At 36.5% G+C, this 13213-nt stretch overlaps 1 protein-coding gene and 1 pseudogene across 2 annotated transcripts; both read left to right on the forward strand.

Moving 5' to 3' along the window:
* Positions 1–1113: 1113 nt before the first annotated feature.
* LOC125847871 (protein PLASTID TRANSCRIPTIONALLY ACTIVE 12, chloroplastic) lies at positions 1114–9772 on the forward strand. 2 transcript variants are annotated; one of them, XR_007444474.1, is made up of 11 exons: positions 1114–1250; positions 1342–1409; positions 2361–3029; positions 3337–3449; positions 4368–4627; positions 5012–5133; positions 6506–6574; positions 7159–7212; positions 7417–7518; positions 8831–8986; positions 9401–9772. XR_007444474.1 is itself a non-coding variant. In XM_049527586.1 (11 exons), the coding sequence occupies exons 1-10, from the start codon at positions 1217–1219 to the stop codon at positions 8924–8926; spliced, it is 1587 nt and encodes a 528-aa protein (XP_049383543.1). In that variant the 5' UTR covers positions 1114–1216; the 3' UTR covers positions 8927–8953; positions 9401–9772. The 2 variants fall into 2 exon arrangements, 1 of the variants encoding a protein (XP_049383543.1); XM_049527586.1 differs by having other exon boundaries at positions 8831–8953.
* Positions 9773–10382: 610 nt separating this feature from the next.
* On the forward strand, positions 10383–13211 carry LOC125849101 (probable disease resistance RPP8-like protein 4; annotated as a pseudogene).
* The last annotated feature ends 2 nt before the right edge of the window (positions 13212–13213 follow it).

Here is a 13213-nt window from a genome sequence, read left to right on the forward strand (position 1 = left end):
CTTGTAAAATCACTTTAACGAATAAAAATGTAGGAAATATTTTTTTTCCTCTTAATCTCATTTTATCAATTAAAATAGAATAATTTCATGTACCCTTTCAGCAGATAATATATGTCACATATATAAAATAATAGTATATCCATCATTAATTTATATTTATATAACGATAAAAAATAATGATAATAAACTAAGAAATATTTTCATTTTTTATTTTTTGCTTAATTGAAGTAAGATAAGCATTTGCTAATTTTTTTTAAAAAAATACATTATTAGAAAAAAAATGTGTTAAAAAGAAAATAATAATATATTTATCTGGAAAATGAACATTTTTGACCTATTAAATAACAATACGAGCATTTTAGGTCCGAAGTATTTGACGGCAAGGGCATTTTTGGACCAAACTACAAACAGAGGGCATATTTGTTCCTTTCGCATAGTTTAAGGGCATTTTTGAACCAAAGTATTGACGGTAAGGGCATTTTTGAGCCAAACTATAANGTATTGACGGTAAGGGCATATTTGTTCCTTTCGCATAGTTTAAGGGCATTTTTGAACCAAAGTATTGACGGTAAGGGCATTTTTGAGCCAAACTATAAACGAAGGGCATTTTTGTTCCTTTCACATAGTGTAAGGGCATTCCGCAATAAATTGTACAAATATTGGCTTTTTTCAAGAGAGAAATATCAAAAACACCCCTAAACTTGACGCAAATTATTAGTCTCATCCCCAACTATTGAGAGTCTTAAAAACACCCCTCTACTTGACTAACTAAACTTAGATACACCCTCGATACACTCTCGATATGAAACATGCCATAGCAAGTGGTCTCAAACTCTTGTAGGAGCATGAAGTTCTTAATAAAAATCGAGAGAGGACCCCTAAACTTGACGAGAATTTAGGAGTGTATTTCACTAATGTTACAAGATCGGGGTGTATTTAGCTTCAATTAGTCAAGTAAAAAGGTGTTTTTTAAGACAGTCAATAGTTCGGGGATGAAACTAATAATTTGTGCCAATAATTTAAACAGGTGGAAATCAAAGCGAAAAATTGGTGACTAGGCCGGTCTGGAAAGCCGGTCCAAATTTGTACGACGGTTCAGGGACAACCCGACCGAATAGAGTCACATTATCCTAAAGCCCCTCCTAAAACCCAAGCAAGCAAAGGACAAAGGATAAGAGGAGTTATTTATTGCAATTTCGAGTTGCCAGTTTCAGCAATGGCTTCTGTATTGTCAACTTCCTTGTATCAAGGTAACTGTATTTTACTCGGTGCAGCTTTGATTTTTTTTAAAAAAATTCTTCTTGCTTTGTAAAATTGGGTTTTTTTTTTTGTTATTTGCAGATAGAGGACTGAGAATTGTAGCCTCTACTGATGGATTTGTGCCTAGTATTTGCTGCCCTTATCGGAAGGTGTTTTTAGATTATTATGAACTCCAACACATCTTCATTATGTTTGTTAATCACCACTGAAAATAGAATCATATACTCTGTATGCTACCTGTTATTGTTAGATGATAGGTAAAAGGAGCACGTTTACAAAATTGTTGATTTTAGGTTTATATGTGACTTTTTGTATCTTTGAGAGGAATGAATGGCGAGGGTTGAGGAGTGGTTTGGGTGAGCTATAAGGGTGACACGTCCCCTTGAGATTGGGTAAAAACTTTGTACTAAGGTCTAGAAGAGATTAAAAATGGTTTATATATTCAATTCTATTCAAGAGATACAGGGATATTCCTGGGAGTTTGATGTATCGATCCTAATGTGCAAGGGTTTTATATGCTTGAGGATATGGTTAACCTATTCTAGAGTGTTAGAGCTGACGATCAGGGAAAGCTGTTTGAAGGAAATGTTTTACTTCAACAGCAAAGAGAGTTTGGTTAGATTTTAGGATTTATTTGTAGTTTCATGGTAGTAATTGTTTCTGTTTTTGATATGCAGTACTATGTCATCAAATTTCCTTTATACAATTAATATGTGTGCTCACTTAATAGCTGATTCTCTTTCTTATCCCTCCACATGCACACCAAGATTACCTGCCTATGTTTACTTATTCATTTACCGAACTATATATACATGTGCATCTGCATTGTACACTAGCACATATTGCTCTCTGCAATGGTGAAATTCATATAGTAATTGGGGATGGAAGAAGGTTTAAATTTCTGGCAAAATTTATTCACGAATTTGTCATTCCTGTCTTATCTTATGTTTAAGCATCTCTTGTTTAACATTATAAAGTACAGTCTGGCAATATGTTCAACATGCATGCTCAAATGAAGGTGCTCGATATTGTAGCAAGGTTTCTCATCATTTTAAAAAGTTTCATTAATAGGAGTATGCATTGTGCTGGGAACCACCCAGACATTGTTTACAGGTACTACTCCTGTTTCAATATGGCAGCTCAAATTTGTCTCCAGTAGTCCATTTCAAAAGGCTCCTTTAGCTCCTTGTATAAAGTGTGAGAACAAGGAAAAGAATCAGGGTTCCTTTGAGCAGGTGTCTGTCGAGCGTTTCCCTTATCACAGTTATATGGACTCCACTTCTGGGCAACTTGAACCAGCATCTGGAGCTCGCGCTAGTATTCCTGGGAAGGAGTACTGGCCAGAAGGCACAGCTAGTCGAGTTCAGGCCGCCAGGGCTCCTGAACCAGATGGTATTTCAACTGGAACTCCATCTTATGGAAAAACTCCTGGAAGTAGACGAAAGAAGTACAAGGCATCTGCTTCCACTTCCCAGCCTTCAGAAATCAATGTAATTTCTGATGATCCTCTGGAGACTCCCGATAATGTACCAGAAGAGCCAAAAGATCTTTCCTCAGAGTATGTCATTTATCAGCCTGAGCAAGATGAAGAAGAGCTGACAGGCTATGAGCTGGATAAAAGACATGGACGGCCCCACCCATTTATTGATCCAAAGGCAAAGAAGGAAATAGAGAAGCCACTTACTAGTGAAGAACTATGGTGGAATTGGAGAAAACCTGAGAAGGAGCAATGGTCTAGGTGGCAGAGGCGGCGCCCTGATGTTGAAACGGTCAGTACTGAAAATAAATACTACTAAGAAATATAAGTTGTTTAAGTGTGTAATCAGTGTAATTTAATTGTGCTAAATCAAGATTGGATGTCAATGCTGCTCATGCAAGTTGCTTGCTCGATGACACATTGTAAAATAGATAAATACAAATCCAAAGTGGATAAAATGATATCTTTAGTAGAGATGCGGTGAATATAAATAATACATTTCTAACCACTTTAAACCTCCCATGGTTCTCGGGCAATTTCAAATTAATATCATCACTAACATTCTGACTTAAAGATTATTATTATTTTTCCTGGAACAGGTGTTTCTTAAAGCTATGGCAGAGACAGGACAAGTAAAGCTCTATGGTGAGCATCCTACATTGACAGAGACTGCGCTCTATAGAGCAAGGAGACATTTATATAAGGAGGAAAGGTAGAATCAGCAACTTTTTTAATAATGTTGCATCACATGTTCTATTCTACAAGTTGTAGTCTCTTGTACTGAAATGTTAAAAGATGAACCTCACTCGTTTGGTAATTAACTTATTCATAAGCCCTTCGTCTGTCATGAATGCATATCAGAAACTATAGGCTACAAGGAACCTTGCAAAGAAAGGATAGGCAAATTGAGAGAAAGTACAAAATAAGCAAATTCCATTGCCTTAATGTCTTATTATGTGCTTGTACACTGTTGTATTAATTCATTCTTGAGAAGCTTATTATGGTTATTACAAAGAGTCAAGCAACAAGTATTGTGTCTTCTCTTTTTTCATACTGGTTATGTATATTATAAATAGCATTAACATGAATAAATTGTCAAACTTTAGTTAGATTGATGATCAACTCCATGTCCTTTCTCTTACCTTTTGCCTTTATCTACTGCTTTCAAAAGCTATTGGTTCTGCAAGCTCTCTGAAGCTGGTTTTCGATGGAAAGTCAAGTCTTGACTTCCATTTTGTTTTTGTTTATTTTTTACCTGTATTATCTTTTCATCCGTGGTGTGGGGGGCACTTTGCACACATCTCAACTATTGCTGGCCTACCTATAAGCCTACATGCACATGTTGCCTAGGTAATCTTGTCCACTAAGGTTAGAACGAAGGGGATCACACCAAGTGTGTGGTTAGGATTTGAACTTGGGATCTTCAGGTTGTTACTCCCATGCCTTAACCATTAGGTCATTGCCTTGGAGACCCATTTTGATTTTATATTTTCTGAAACTTGTGCCTTGTGTTGTTCCCTAATTGACAGATCTTTGAGTTGCTAAATACTTGGCAATCTAGTTTTCCAGTTCAAGATGAACCAGAATACACTTTCTATTGGAACTAAGAACTAATAAGTGGGCAATGCAGGCTACAGGCTGAAAAAGAAAAAATGGAAAAGATTGGTCCTATTGCATACTACTCAGAGTGGGTCAAAGCTTGGAAGAGAGATACTTCTCGAGAGGCCATTCAAAAGCATTTTGAAGAGACTGGTGAAGACGAGAACACTCAACTCATCGAAATGTTCTCCCATCAAACAGATCGTGAATACCGCATAATGATGGGAACTGATATGCGTATTCCTCGTGACCCGTTGGCCATGAGAATGCGGGAGGATCAAATAAAACAAAGTATCTTCCTTCCCTCTGGCTGAACTATACTTTATAATTTTTCCTGCTTTTTCTTGTGACTTGTGAGTATCTGTGTATGCAGCTGGTTTAGAAGTGAAGGTGATTAGAAGTTTGGGGACAATGATTTATTTTTGGGTAGTTATAGGGATCTTTAGCTTGATTATTTCAGGAAATTACCATTAAAAGTATTTTCAAATTATTTTTTTGAACAAAAATATCTAAACATAGCCTGAAATGATTGAGGTACAAAAAGTACCTATCTCTTTATCCTGTCTGATCAGAATGATTGGAATTATAAGTGTTTTGTTCTGATTTGTTTGGGTTTTCTTTTTCCATTTATGACTGGAAATCAACAATTTGCTTTTTCCTTTTCTTTTTATGCAGTTTGGGGTGGAGATCCAGTTTACCCGACCATTAATTACATTCAAGATCCAGATGAAGTGATTGATTTCAGGGGTCCAGACTTCCATGAACCAACACCAAATATGTTGGCCTATTTGAAAGAGGTTTGGTTAAGCAACTTGCTATTCAATACCCTACATGGTCTTGCTGCCTAGTAACTTTATTGACCTTATTTCTGACCTCCTTTTTCACATATGCACTTCAAATTAATTGCCGAGTGCTGTTACATGTAGTGTTTATTATCAAAAGCTACAGAATTAGTGATGGATTTCATGTTTAAGCAAATGGAAATGGTGATACTGTGCTAAATTCTGTTTATGCTCTTTGCCTCCATACAAGATGTTGCATTATTTACTTTGTAAAGATACTGAGGCTCAATCTCTCAACTAGCTGGATAGATATTAACTAATGTTTCCAGTAAACTTGATGGTTATCCTAAACCAATCAGAATCAATGTGGATTTAGCATGGATACAATGAAAGCAAAGGATCTATCTATGTAGGCTATACTTTCTTGTTGATATTAGGGATTCGTTGTTGTTGTGCCACTTACATGAGATCCCATGCTTATTCTAATGAGAGATTTATAAATCCTTTAGAGCTAAGAATGAGGCATAGGCTGGTATTAGAGCATCCTTAAAATTGTGTTAAAAGATGAGGCAATGGATTCATATAGAGTGGAATAGATGCAAATGAATTTATAAATGATGACAGTTTTCGGGCCAGTTTGTGTGCGCATCAACTAATTCACGAGCAGCCTGCTACAACCACCAAGTTTAGAGCAGATGGGCTCACACTGAATGTTGTAGTTAGAATCTTGAAGTTGTTATTTCTATATGTCAACTGCTTAGTCATCCCCTCAGGGACATATTGAGGATTCATTCAGCTGATTCCAACTAATTTGGTATCAAGGCTTAGTTGATTAATTGAGACTTGAGGGATATGCAATTTGTCAAATTGTTATGAGCAAACAACTAGGTGTATATAGCTAATGAGGTATATGAATAACTAGAATACAACTTTAACTTTTATCAAAAAAAAAATGAGGTATATGAATAACATCTCTTCTATATGTGTTATTTTTACTTTTGAGATCAGGAAAGTTTTAAATTAGGCAAAAGGTCTAGTAGATGAAGGTAAGTCAAAGAAAACTGAGATGGAATTGCCAGTTAAGTCAAGTCAAATCTTGCTGATAGGTCCACTTGATGAAGATTTGAATTTACTGGACTTTGTGAATGTGATGAATCTAATCAAAAGAATTCTAGATTAGGTTTGGTGGTTGGAGATAACTGTTTGTATGGTAAATATGTTGTAGCATACTTCTTTAGCTGTCATGTTAACTCAAAAACAAAAGGCTACAAGTATAGTTGTTATCGGCTGTGTATAGAGTTGATATACCTGTTTTAGTGATTATGTTTTATTAGCCTATCATTTACTGATTTATGTTCCGGGTTTTGTCGGAACATTTTGTTATCAGCATGGCAAAATAATATCAAGAGAGGAGCTAGAGAAAATTCTGGCCAAAGAGAAGACGGAAGAAATTGAGGTAATAACTTTTCGTAGGTATTTACAATACTTCGTTTCATTCTCTGAGTTTTGTGTAAAAAGTACTATTCCTTGCAGTTGCATTTGTTGTTTTATTGCATTGCTGCTAACGAATTGTTAGAAATGTAAAAAGCTTCAATTGAATAGTTATCTATTTGTTGTTTCTAGAATTTACTTTTTAAGGAGAGAGAAATGATAGATGCAAATGATGTTTGAAGCAGTGATAGAATTCATAGATACTCTTAAAGAATAGGAAGGGATACACTCTCTGGGTTGACTGTAAATACTTTTAATTGCACCTTCTTGGTGTGATATCTTATAATACACCTACCTCTCTTGAAAGAATTTTCTTTTTAGGATGTACAAGCAAAACTACTCTAGATCCCAGGCATAAATATGTTGCAGTTAGCTTGTACATAAAATTAAAAAATGTAACTTTAGCATACTGTTGTCTACTTCATTCTTCATTCTTTTCATATGCATCAAATAATCTTACTATCATCAACAATCAGATTGCTTACCATTAGTACCCAGTCTCCTTTTCCTTGAATCTATTCAGTAAAAGTACTTTCTTCTCTGCAACAGGTGGCAGAAATTGATGAAGCTATGGCAAGAGCTGTTGACATTGGTGAAAATGATGTGAGATCATTCTTATTTTTACTTTGTTTTAATTTTGATGTTTGATGAACTTTGTTTTGCTTCATTCTGAACTTCTAAATTTTCTAATGATGTTTGATGAACTTGTTTTGCTTCATTCTGAACTTGTAAATTTTCTAATTTGCTGCGTTGACTTTGTATATTAATCATTAGTTTTATGTTAAGTAACTTCTCTTGGTGGTTCAGGATGAAGAAGAAGGAAGTGAGGCTGAAGGTGAAGAGGAGGATGAGAAAATTACACGCAATTGGAGTGTTTTGAAAAGTAATCCCGAGCTTAGCAAATCAAAGGTAATTTTCTTTCTACTGATCATCGATTTATTGGTTTCCTTTCTGATCTTATGGCTCAATTTGTTGAAACCATTGAAAGGGTGATTGATTTTGTTATATACTGCTATGCTATATATTTGGTAAATAATCTGGTTTTACTTGATGTCTAGACTTATCTAAAAGTCTAAAACTGCTGTTTTTTCGTTCTATATGTCCTTTGCTACATGGTTTGTAGTAGGGGTGGCAAAATCAGCCCAAATAATCATGACCCGCCTAAGCCATTTATGTTTGGTGGGTTAATGACCTGTTAATTTGATTAGCTGGGCTCATTTTGACCCACTTAGTTCAGCCTATTTTAAAATTGGGGTAATATGCAGCATGAGAAATATTGTCTAAATATAAAAAACATTTTTTTTTATTTTATATGCTTTTTTTTTTGGTAACCATGTAAACACTACCATTACTAAAGCAAAAACATACACCCAAAGAGCCCTTGAGCACAACACGGCAGCTCAAGCCTCCAACAAAACACAAAACTAGTTACACTTTCAGCCTTTGCAAAAAAACACTACATCTGCTAGCTCTCTTTGATGAACTAAGTATGTCTATTCTATGAAAAATCTCCCTCTTAATTTGTGTGTGTATCTCAACTGTTTTTATATGTACTCCTTTGAAAATTTTCCAGTTCCGGGCTCTCCAAGTATGGTAGATCATTGCCCCCCAACTCGCAGCTATCACTTGTTTCTGAAACTGCTTCCATTTCTTCCTTTTAATTTTCAGCATTACTTCTATTTACTTCATCAAAAAAAAATTTTCAGCATTACTTCCTTCACCTCCCCCAGTTGTATAGGCAAGCATGTCCATTAGTCATAATATAAGGAAAGTTTTATCAAGTACTCATAACAAATTATTAGAAACAAACTTTGAATTTAAAACTTAGTAAGAATTGAGCAGGTTGGGTTATAACCCAATTTTTAGCGCATTTCAGCCCAAACAACATTTAAGCAGGTCAATGACCCGCCCATTTATTAACTCAACCCATTTTAACATTCTCAAACTCAGCCCAACCCGCCCATTTGACCCCTCTAGTTTGTAGCAAATCATTCCCCTAAGGAAATTTCCCTGTGTGCTTAGAGATAATGGAATACAAATTTTATACAATAGAATGAGCCACTCCTTCAGACCCACCTCCCTCCCCTCCCTTCTTTTTTCTCTGAGAAATTCATGAAAAAATAAATTTAAAAATGGTGGCGGAAGTTCAACCCAATTGTCTTCTTCTTAATGTAATTTGTATTTGGAGTTTCACAACAGCATGCACTTCATGACCTTGCAGGGTAAACCCAAAAAGAAAGACATGTCTCTGGAGGAAGCTGTAGACGATTCTGAAAATTTAACAGACTTCCTTATGGACTTTGACGAGGATGAGTGAGGCTGATAGATGCCCCAGGCTATCAAGGTGAGCTCATTCGTCTGGAAAATGGAAACAGAGGTGCTTGACATAAACTTCTTTAGGTGAAATGCATCTGTGTTTTGTGCATGTACTGTACATACATTCAAATAACCTTTGTTTCGACTTGATGAGGCATCATGCAAAAAAATCATTGTAAAATCCCATAACTTGTAATCCGACTTTGCAACAAGAACACCCCTTGAACTCTGTACTTTCACAATCTTATGATTTGTCCTGATTATTGGCCATTCATACCATCTAAATTAACAAAAATAAGTTTGTAAGCCAAAAAAAACTTCCATGTTGATGCATCAAATTCTACACCAGCCGGGCAAATTATGATCATAGATACATGAGTATGCAAGAAACCCTCAGTTGCAGATTTTAGTTACTTTTTTACAAGATGGTCCAGGTTATTTCGTCAATGATAGAGAATTTGTTTCTTCCTTGCAGGATAAGCAAATTATTTTCATCCCCATCAACAAAGATCTGTTGATTCCAGCAGCAGCATCTTTCCCTATGATGAAGTCGGTGAACATGAGCGTATATTGGGTGATTGATAAGATGTGGCAACAAGACCAACTAACTGCAAAACAGTTGTTTGTTGATGCTGCTGTGACGCTTAAGCAGCATCTGCTGAAGATCTTCGCCCCAGAAGTGTAGATTTTTTATAGAAAGCTTTGGGTATGTTTTTGTGAATGTACTTTGGATTATCCTGTAAAGCAAATGAAAAATGGAGAATGCTAGTGTAGTAGCTTGTATCCAGCACACAATGTGAACTACTTTTGAAGACACGGTTGGTATATTAACCAGAAATCAGAAGCAGATATTATCTTCTATTTAATATCAACTCCAATGTCTTGTAGTTGTTTCAAGTTGAACAATAGTTTTGGTACTTATGTTTCAGAGGGTGTAGTAGCTTTTAAGTTACGTTCCGTATAGTGAATCCAAAAAAAAAAAAAAAAAGAGTGGATGGGTGGTAGGGAGCTGTACCCCCAAATGGGGCCCTTGACGCAAATCCGGATTAGTTGGACTCTAATGTTGTACCGATATTGGGTGGAAAACCAAAAAAAAAATGGGATTAAATTCCCAATGAATCAAAGGTTGTCACGTATTAAATGAGTACTCTTAGTATATTTGCTAATAGGGCATATATGCAATAAGGACATTATAGGTCCATAAAGATTGACGTTGGGATATTATGGAGCCAATAGGTAATGGAGGATATCTTTATACCAATTTCAATAGTTTTAAGATTTTTGGGATATTATGGAGCCAATGGGTCCATGGACGATATCTTTGTACCAATTTCAATTGTTTAACGGCAATTTTAGGTCTTTTTCTATTAGCAAAAAGGGTATTTCTTTGTTGTTTCCCTACTACCCACCCCCTCTCCACATCCACACATAAAAAAAAAGTAGTTCACACTGACAAATAGAAGCCACAGTTATTCTTCTAACTATTTTATCTGTCCAAAAGGAAAACAAGAACAAAAATACCTCAAATCAACATTGAAAATAGAGAAGTTGACTCGGATCAATCTGATCTCAAAAGGTGAAAGCAAGTCTAGAGACATGGCTGAAGCTGCAATCATATTCTTTCTGAGAAGGCTAGGCTATCAGTTAATACAAGAAGGAAATGTTCTATCAGGTGTGCAAGATGAAATTGAGTGGATGAAGAAAGAGTTTGAAGCCATGGTAGCTTTTCTAAAAGATGCTGACAAGAGGCAACAGAGAGATGAAACTGTGGCTGGTTGGGTAAAAGAGGTTAGAATCTTGGCTTTTAATGCTGAAGATGTTATTGATGAATTTCTTATTCAAATGGCTACTACTCATTGGAATAGCTTATACTTCTTTAAGTACCTGAAAATAAGGTATCAAATAGGCTCTCATATTAGAAAACTCAAGAAACAAGTCATTGAAGTCAAAGAAAGAAAAGATAGATATGTTATCAATGGATTAATGATGTGTGAAGATGCATTAGCAGCTAGTAGCTATAGAGGCATTGGTGGGATGTCCTCTAGAGGGCCTGGTGCAGCATCCCCTTTTGTTCGAGAAGACGATATTGTGGGAATTGAACATGATGTTGAACAGCTAATGAAACTCGTATTAGAAGGGAATGTGAAGAATTTCCTCGCGGTTTCAGTGTTTGGTATGGGGGGTTTGGGCAAAACTACTCTTGTGAAAGAAGTTTTCAAGAAGTCAAAAGCGTTGTTTGATTGCCATTCTTGGGTTTTCGTGTCACAATCTTGTAATTTAAAGGATGTCTTGAAACACATCCTCTTTGGATTCATAGCTAGTAGAGGAGAGCCAGCTCTGGATGTAATGGGTGCCATGGATGAGGGATGGTTACTGGAGAGGATCAATGACTACTTGCAAGACAAGAAGTACTTGCTGGTTCTTGATGATATATGGGATGATAACCTATGGGAAGAGCTTAAGCATGCATTTCCGCGAAGAAAAGGGCGAATCATAATTACAACAAGACTTCGCGGTATAGCATCTCCTCTTGAGGATAATTTCCACATCTATGATCTCCAACCCCTCCCTTATGAATTATCTTGGAGAATCTTTTGCAAGAAGGCGTTTCGATCATCTCAGGGGACTTGTCCTGATGACTTGAAGGAATTCGCGGAGGCCATAGTGAGAAAATGTGGAGGTTTGCCTCTTGCAATTATGGCCATCGGAGGCTTATTGTCGTGTAATGGAAGAAATACTCGTGTGTGGCAATCTGTTCTCGATACCTTAGATTGGGAAATCAACCATAACCGAGACATTGAGCGTCTAAACAAAGCCTTGTTGTTCAGCTATAATCACCTTCCATTTTACCTTAAGTATTGTTTCCTTTATCTCGGTTTGTTCCCTGAGGACTATGAGATTGGGAGGAAAAGGCTGATCCGAATGTGGGTGGCCGATACTTTGTGCAGCTTACTGACAGGAGTATGATTCAACCAGTCACTATACATGCTCGAAATGTGGTGAAAGCGTGCAAGCTGCATGATCTAGTGCGTGATGTGGCCAATCAAATGCTACAGGAAGAGAAATTTGGATCCATCATAGAAGAAGCAGACAAGACCATTCAAGAGAGACAAAGGAGATTTGCAATCTATGAAGATGCAGATAGTATCCCCTCAGACATCAGTAAGTTGAATCTGAGGTCCCTTCTCTTTTTTCGAGTAAATGAATTGTCATTTTCTGCTCTACAAAAACTGCTAAGGCAGCTCAGATTGGTAAGAGTTCTAGATTTACAATATGCTCCTCTAGAAAAACTACCAAATGAGATTGGTAATTTGATTCATCTCCGGTACTTAGATTTAAGAGGGACTTTGATAAACGAACTTCCAAAATCAGTGAAGAATTTGAGGAATCTACAGACATTGGATGTGAGAAACACAGAAGTTAAACATTTGCCTGCTGGAATCAATGAGCTGCAACACATAAGACATCTTCTCCTGTCAAGTTTCCGTGACAGAGAAAATGGATTTGTGAAGATGGCTAGTGGGGGAAAAGACTTTGTGAAGCTACAAACACTATCTGGAATTGAATCAGATGAAGACTTAGTTAAACAACTTAGAAGTTTAACAAGCTTGAGGAAAGTCTACATAGGGAAAATGACACAAGCCAACAGCGGAGATTTTTGCCAATCATTAGAAAGGATGAGCAAGTTGAGGTCCTTAACAGTGTTAAGTGAGAGTCCATTTGAGCAAAACATACAAATGGAATCTCTCACAAAGTCCACTAAGCACTTGGAGAAACTCAAACTCCAAGTCCATATGAAAAAACTGCCAGGATGGTTCGATTCTCTTAGTTGCCTTCACTCATTGTACCTTTTCAAGAACTTCTTAACAGAAGATCCATTTCCTATACTTGGAAAGCTTCCAAGCATAGCAATTCTGACATTAGCATCTTCAGCTTACGTAAACAGCATCATTAACATCCCTCCGGGAGGATTTCCTAAGCTCAAACTGTTGAGGATCCTTGGCATGGAAAATTGGACTACTTGGATGCCTATTGAGAAGGGTTCTATGCCAGAAATTCAGTTTCTTCTGATAGCTAATTGTCCAAGGCTAACTAACTTACCAGATGGCTTCAATCACCTTACTAGCCTTGATGATCTCACCCTTATGGGCATGTCCCTCTTTTTCACTCATAAATTGCAGAGCAGAGATAAGTGGAAAGTTGCTCATGTTAACGAAGTTTCAATCATTTCAGAAGTCAATGGCCAAATTGTCAAGAAAAAACTCAACACTCCTCTTGTTAACTAGAG

The sequence above is a fragment of the Solanum stenotomum genome, chromosome 12 (genome assembly GCF_019186545.1).
Source record: "Solanum stenotomum isolate F172 chromosome 12, ASM1918654v1, whole genome shotgun sequence".
Classification (NCBI taxonomy): Eukaryota; Viridiplantae; Streptophyta; class Magnoliopsida; order Solanales; family Solanaceae; genus Solanum; species Solanum stenotomum.